At 42.4% G+C, this 7,500-nt stretch overlaps 2 protein-coding genes across 6 annotated transcripts in view; one reads left to right on the top strand and one right to left on the bottom strand.

The window, feature by feature from the left end:
* The window catches only part of spz (Spaetzle domain-containing protein), a 16,231-nt gene extending 10,771 nt beyond the window's left edge, over nucleotides 1-5,460 (top strand). Inside the window, exons 3-8 of one of the 4 annotated variants that reach the window (XM_086541243.1) lie at nucleotides 422-537; nucleotides 1,068-1,149; nucleotides 1,576-1,757; nucleotides 2,177-2,332; nucleotides 3,334-3,376; nucleotides 4,291-5,460. In XM_086541243.1, the coding sequence (XP_086397369.1) occupies nucleotides 422-537; nucleotides 1,068-1,149; nucleotides 1,576-1,757; nucleotides 2,177-2,332; nucleotides 3,334-3,373 (576 nt within the window). In that variant the 3' untranslated portion in view covers nucleotides 3,374-3,376; nucleotides 4,291-5,460. Of the gene's footprint in view, nucleotides 1-400; nucleotides 538-1,067; nucleotides 1,150-1,575; nucleotides 1,758-2,176; nucleotides 2,333-3,333; nucleotides 3,377-4,290 lie in introns of all 4 variants that reach the window. The other 3 variants (XM_086541242.1, XM_043022150.2, XM_043022149.2) reach the window with 3 other exon arrangements.
* LOC122244565 (uncharacterized) overlaps nucleotides 5,395-7,500 on the bottom strand; it is a 10,793-nt gene continuing 8,687 nt past the window's right edge. The window contains exons 5-6 of one of the 2 annotated variants that reach the window (XM_086541241.1): nucleotides 5,698-6,171; nucleotides 5,395-5,520 (exon numbers count right to left, since the gene is read on the bottom strand). In XM_086541241.1, coding sequence (XP_086397367.1) covers nucleotides 5,709-6,171 — 463 coding nt within the window. In that variant the 3' untranslated portion in view covers nucleotides 5,395-5,520; nucleotides 5,698-5,708. Of the gene's footprint in view, nucleotides 6,172-7,500 lie in introns of both variants that reach the window. The other variant, XM_086541240.1, reaches the window with a different exon arrangement.

The following is a 7,500-nucleotide window of genomic DNA, read 5'->3' on the forward strand; positions in this document are numbered from 1 at the left end:
CGATTTTGTCCCAAAGCCTAGAGAAACCATGGAACATTCCTAATTCTCAAAGACACTGTATGATATCCCAGGCACACTCCACACTCCTACCCCCTTCCCCTCAGCAAGCCCCACCACACCCCAATTACACCATATACCCTCCCGATGCCTATTAATTAATTCAGACACACATAAACACAAACATACACACACACACACACACACACGCACACACACACACACACGCACACACACACACACACACACACACACACACACACACACACACACACACACACACACACACACACACACACACACACACACACACACACGCACACACAGACACACACACACACACAAAACAAACATACATCGCACACGATAACTGGTGCAGACACACATCACAACTAAGCAACAGCTCTCGCGTCTTTATTCCCAGCCGATGCTTCCGACCGAGCTCCGGAGTGCCAGCCCGCCCATCAACTGCAAGATGAGGGCGGGGCAAGATGAGGACTCGCCGTGCCTCGATGACTTGGACTACAACGAGAATCTGAAGTAAGGAGAAAGGGAGACGGGAATAGAGAGTGAGGGTGAGGGTAAGAGCGCGAGTGAGGGAGAAGTGAGAAGACAGGAGAGAGAGAGAGAGATTATATCAACATGTTGAATGAAATAAGGGAAAAGAGAGAGAGAAAGAGGGAGAGAGAGAGAGAGAGAGAGAGAGAGAGAGAGAGAGAGAGAGAGAGAGAGAGAGAGAGAGAGAGAGAGAGAGAGAGAGAGAGAGAAAGAGACACAGAGAAGAGAGAGCGTGGGGGTGAGAAAGAGAGAGAGAGGTTGAGAGAGATAGGGCCCTAGTTAGAGAGAGAGAGTGAGAGAAAGCGAAAGAGAGATCGAGAGAGAGAAAGAGAGAGAGGGTGTGTGTATGTGTACAATAATACTAATACAGAAAAAAAAACAAGATTAAACATAACGTGATAGGGGTGCGAGTCCATATAGTTAAGTATACATATATATAGGGTAGCTATGTGTATATATATATCAGAGATTGACTATATTATCTTATATACTAACACAGGTTACCTTTACAGGAACCACGTGGAGTTCCTGCTTGCAGATTCCAATCTCAACTCCATCGTGAGAGATCCCTTGTTTAAACAGCTTTTAAATGATGTAAGTACTTATATCATAATGGTTATATATAGTTACATTATGCAATAGATTATTATCATAGTCAATTGCTTTGTTAATCCAAGCATCAGAAAAGAATGGCCATACTATTCTTATATCACATAGTACTATTACGTAAATAAAATACAACTTTGAATGTATAGCGAAATAGTATGCAAAAAATATCGTTATGTACAAGAAGCTGAAATAACATCATCATGCAGGGCGGAAATCATAACGTTACGAAGGACATCAAAATAAAAAATTAGCATTGTCGATGTATTTGCCAATTAGCAAAAAAAAAAAAAAAAAAAAAAAAAAAAAACTGCCATCGTTAATTCTCATCTAATTAAGATATCCAGCCTCTGTCTCCCTACTCGATAGACCATTCAAGAACCCCTCCCCTTTCTCTTCACTCTTTCTGCACAGGAAATGGTGGAGGTTCGCACGCGCCCTCTGTCGACCCGCCTCGGAGTCTCTGAAACACCCGTCTGCCAGTCGGAGGAGACGCTCATCTTCCCCAAGCGAGCCAAGTCTGCCAGCAACGACTGGGTCTTCGTTCTCAACCACGAGAATGTGGAGCAGGCACTGAGGGTCGAGAAGTGCATAAAGTACGTGTTTCTGTTTTGTTTGTGTGTGTGCTTGTGTGTGTGTGTGTGTGTGTGTGTTTGTGTGTGTGTGTTTGTGTGCTTGTGTGTGTGTGTGTGTGTGTTAGTGTGTTTGTGTGTGCTTGTGTTAGTGTGTTTGTGTGCTTGTATGTGTGTGTGTGTTTGTGCTTGTGTGTGTGTGTGTTTGTGTTTGTGTGTGTGTGTGTGCTTGTGCTTGTGTTAGTGTGTGTGTGCTTGTGTGTTTATGTGTTTTTGTATTGTAGATATCTCGATGTTTATAGATAACGGGATAGGTAAATCGACAAAAAATAATGTATGAATAGATACAGATATTTACATGAATCAACAAAAGTCTCGTATATACAGACAGACAGACAGATAAGTGACCAAACAGATGTATAAAAGAGCACATTCCCTTGCAGCGAGGGTTCGCCATGTGAGTTCGAGTCCCCCCTGCCCTCCGAAGTGAGGACCGTGTGCAGGCAGAAGTACGTCTACCGAAGAATGCTGACCGTCGGAACCAACAAGATCCAGCCGGAGGAAGTCCTTATGCCGTCCTGCTGCGTCTGCTACAGGAAGTAAGTAGGGGATGGGAAGAGGAGGAGGAGGAGGAGGGGGAGGAGAAGGAGGAGGAGGAGGGGGAGGAGGAGATGAGGGGGCTGAGAAGAAACAAGGGAGCGGATAATCAAGGAGACTTAAGTAGGAGGAGAGGATATGGGAGATACTTACGGAGAAGAGACAGAGGAAGGTGGGAAAGGAGAGGGGGAGGAGGAGGATAGGGACGAGAATGAAGAAGTTGATGAAGAGAGGGATGGAAGGAGAAGTGAGGAGAAGGGAGAGACGGAGGACTGGAAAAAAGAAGGAAAGATAGATAGGGTGATGGGGAGTAGAAGGAGGAAGGGTTAATCTGTGCTTTAAGAAGCAGAGAATAATAATCAGTGTTATGGTAATGCAATGAAATAAACATGGCATTGAAATCAGCAGGCCTTTTGGGGCGTAGCGAAGGGTGGTATCCCTCCCATGCTCTTTCTGTTGGCAAATTTCCTCCCGTATACGACATAAAAGTGAAGCAATTTTCCCAATCTGTGGACTAACGAGGAGCCTACACTCGCCCACTAAAAAAACGATTAGGGACTTGCCCTAATAGACTACCAAGGACTTTGGATACTTTGCAGTAGGCAGGGTGAAATCAGACAGTGTAGCAACACAAGAAATTCACAAACGAAGTATCCCACGTTTAAACGCTTTTCACACAGATAAAGTAACTGAAGACATTCTTGCAGACAGACTTTCGTTGTTGACTGGTTGCATAGCGTCCCCTCAGAAAGAAAATTTCGCCCAAGACATTCAACAGACACACATCATGACCATACTTTTCCCTTCATTGCCCTTCCTTTTTGTACCAACCGCGAAAACATAATAGTAAAAAAACGAAGATAAACAAGAAACACACACGACAAGCCTGGCAAGGAAGAAGGAATAAAAAAACTTAAATAAAAAATGATAATTTCCCTTTTTTAGCCAACTTATAGACATGATGGGACACGATGACATAAAACCGACATTTTATTTTTCACAGGAGCTTTGGGTTCGACATACCAGTCGTTCTCCGGAAGTAGTAGGTATGTAATACTGCTGTGACATTGACAGACCGACTTTCTCCGTTTCACTGGTTGTTTGTGGTTGTTATGCACGCATGATAGAAAATCATGGTGGTTTGATTTGTAAAACTTTTCATTTTTCATTATTCTTGTGTACTTCAGATTTCGTGTTGTTGTTTTGCTTGAATTCTTTTGTAAACTTAGTGTTACGAGTAGTAGTAGCCGTAGCTAAAAATAACAGTATTGTTGATATTGTAATGAATATCATTCTCATTAGTAGTTGTTATTAGATCATTATCATCATTAACAATATTCATAAAAAAATCAACATCATTAACATTATCATGTACCAGACTAACGTTCAACTGTCATAAACAAACCTGAAAATACCCTTCACTGCACATCCTCACCCATTACAAAACACTCCATCGGTGTCACGACTAATTATAACCAAGCTATGAAAGCCCTCGCCCATGCCTTGCAAGAGAGCAGAAGCCAACGTGCATTGAATAGCAAATCTAATTATATCTGATTAAACAGTAGTCTCATATCACGCATGGAAATGTCATACTTTGAGCATGGTGGGCTTCGGGATGGTGGGTCGGTGCATAACTAATAAAGCGATGCAGTAGGCATATTGTCCGAGGATATTGACATCAATTCATATCAAAGACTGAAAATACTCTTACAAGACAGAGTTGCTGCTGATTGCGCACGGTGGCAAGAAATGTCGTCAATTCACGAACCCTATATAATACAATATAAGTTTAGCTGTGAAATCGCAGCACGAGACTTAATACTTCTACAAATGCTCTGTGGCCAAATTAGCTTTAGTGTTTGGAGTGACAGAGACTTAGCATCTCAAGGACGCCTCGCCTCTTCTTGCCCGTATAAGGTTCGCCCTCCACTTAACGTCCGCCTTTTTTTCCTTCCAGGAACGCCGGCTTCGACATCGGCTCCCGAACCCGCGTGCCAGGCCAACCAGCCGTCGGTCAGCCTGTCGGCCCCCCTCAGCCCTTCCCCAACCAGCCCTTCCCCAACAGCCAGCCAGGCCCAGTGCAGCCTACCAGCACCTCCTTCAACCAGCCTATCCTCGCTCCGGCGATCAACGGCAACTTCGGCAACCAGCCTGCACCGCCGTTCAACCACAGGACCATCCGTCGAGGTGGCTTCGTCCCCATGAGAGGCGGACGTGTTGAGTATTTCAACAACTGGCATTAAGGAGGCAGTCTGTGGGGGCGTGTCCATTGGTCTTCTTAGCAAGTATGGATAAGCCGGATGTATACCTCGTCAAGGATAAATTCACCCACGAAATGTCTCTTGGGAGTGTCTTCCAAAATATAAACTGTAAGCACATTTCGTGAGCTGCCTTTGGACATGCGCAACAAATATGCATGTACGTGCAAAGTGTATACAAACCATGGTGCCTGTGCATTAAAAATGTACTTGCATGCCTCTCATACACACACACATGTGAACACGCGACCATACACACATAGAGTGAGATCTGCCCCTTGAACTATACTATTGATATTCGTAAGTCTCTCTACTCTTTTATAATTTGAAGCGAGAAGGATTTCGTGTATGGTTCAGCTATCTCACAGTACTACTTAAACAATATATCTTTTTCAATCATAAGGGGTAGATTTCATAGACTGTATCAAAGAAATTGGGAAGACGGTTTTCTTCTATGCTTGTCAATTATTCTTACAAAAATCAGGTACAAAATATTTATATTTGTAAAGGTTGTATTAAAGATTGTTTTCCTTTTTTCTCTAGACTGAATGCTTAACTAAGCCAGCGTTCTCATCTTGAAAATAGCTTTTGCTTATTGTAACAATATGCAACAGAACCTATATACTCAATCGTTCCAAACTACCACCTCAGACAGAAAGGAACAAGATGTGTTACAGAAGCAAAAGATGTTGAATGCATGAAATGCAACAGCATTCTAGTTTTTCACTAACAAAAAAAGAGACGTAAGCTTCAAATTTCTAAAAAAAAAGAGAAAATGATAAAAAAGGAGAATAATCCAAATGAAAGTTTATCAGCTTTAATGTTCTTTGCTCTTAGGAAAATATAATAAAATATGTAAAAACATTTAACAGTTGTTCTTATTTAACATTATTGCTGGAAAGCCATCTGGAGAGAACCACTCCAAGATTCTGAAAGAGAAATCGTCAAGTAATGTCAATGACAGTGAAAATATCGTGCGTATGATTCATATGACCAACACTGCCAATGCAAATGTTTTATAGTATGTGCTCATGAGGAGTGAAAACAATTCTTCGATGTATGAGAATTTTATGAGTTTGACTGATTGAGTTAAAGTGTTTCTATACTTTTTTTTCAGTTATGATATAATGCCAAACTCGATCATTTCATCCAGCATGTCGAACAGCCTGGGTTTAAGCAATCCGCCCTCTCTTTGGCTCATTTTTAATAGAACCTTATGTCGCTCTTGCACATATTCTTCCATTTCTGCGTCTGACTTGACATCAAAGTCAGGCACATCCTCATCCTCGCTCAGCACGATTGGAATGAGCATCATTCCCGAGATGCAACCGAAGAGCATCTTGTTCCTGAACTCATCGCTTAGCTGGTCAACAGTGAAGGGCTGCTCAAAGCCCCCTGTGATCATCACGTAGCTGAAGGCATCGTGGTAGACTTTGAAGAACTCTTCCAGGTTCTGCCTGCGTTCTGGCCCGTTGAAGCTCGAGTAGAAGAAATAGTTGAGGTCGAGTGCAGGCGAGACCTTCCTCACCACCTGCAGGTCGACCAACATCACCTGCACAGGAGAACCAGATTCATCATACCTGAGGGAGGGAGACCAGAAGACAGCTATTACTTCATTATTCATTTAGTTAGACTATGGATTTTCAGTATGTGAAGCGATGCACTATGAATAATACATCTAAAATAATACATCTAATACTTGCAAACAAATAATACAAAAAAGGTGGAAATAGTTAATAAATATAGAAGATATAGAGAAATACACAGAAAGAAATTTGGGAGTGCCTCTACAGATTCCCTTTCCCGACCTTTCTAGCAGTAGTTATAGTAGTAATATATACGATGATGATAACAAATACAAAAAGAATACTTGATTAGTCAATAGGAATTAATGCTAAGGGGTCATTGTTGAATCCACTCTCCCCTTCCTGCCATGAGGGTCCCTCTTAGCAAGCTACTGCATGGGGCCCATCTTATCTCGACTTCTTCCTCCATTTCCCCATGGAAGAGACAACCTGATGGGCGGCATCATCCCCAGGAAGTCAAGTTGAGCATGTGTATAGCATAAGTTGGCTGTCCCATTGCTTGGTCCTTCTGCACAAGTACCGGCATCTCTACATACTACTCTCGAGTATCAGGACTCCTGCTACCAGAACAATCCATCTGCTGACTTCCTGATCCGACAGCCAAAAGTCATGAGCTAGACTACAGAGATTTGTAAAGCTCAAGGTGTCTTCAATGTTCTAACAACAAGCACGTTTCGACGGAGCAGTTTTTCCAAGTAGAATCTCAAAGCTCTGGATCGTGGTCTTGGCTCGTAAGATCCTAAACCCAAAAGCTTTGCCTTGCTACCAAATGCATTGGGAGACTCAGGCAGGGTAGCAACATCACTAGTACCCTCTGCTTCGGATGACAGCTCTCACTAGTATCTGGTCCATGGATTGATTGATATCTAAAATCATCTGCTGTATTACCTGTTACAGTTATTAACGGCGCATTCTTCTGTACACATTTTGCGTGCGACAGTCATGGAGGTATTAAAATCTTTGTGAATAAACAAAAAATAAAAGAGGATTGCATTCTTCCATATGCAATGAAATATTTAAAGATATGTATTAATAATGTAATTGTGAACTTAACAGTCGCACTGCAGTTTTCTTCCACTCCACTTTTCGGTGCATATGGGGGAAACAGGTACATAAGTCTTTGATCTGAGGATTCTGCACATCCGCTACATGGGCAACTGTAAATAGCTCCTGACATCCTTCTCAAAGAGGGACATTCCAGCAGATAAAATCTTGAAGAGATTTGAACTGAGATCCTCCACTAGATTCCTCAGTTCCTTAATTTCTCCCATTTTGCTTGGATTTCCTGACAATTCCATTGTATATGGGTACCCATCGCCTCAG

This window comes from Penaeus japonicus, unplaced genomic scaffold (assembly GCF_977035675.1).
Source record: "Penaeus japonicus unplaced genomic scaffold, GWHDUDI00000001_assembly GWHDUDI00000010, whole genome shotgun sequence".
Classification (NCBI taxonomy): domain Eukaryota; kingdom Metazoa; phylum Arthropoda; class Malacostraca; order Decapoda; family Penaeidae; genus Penaeus; species Penaeus japonicus.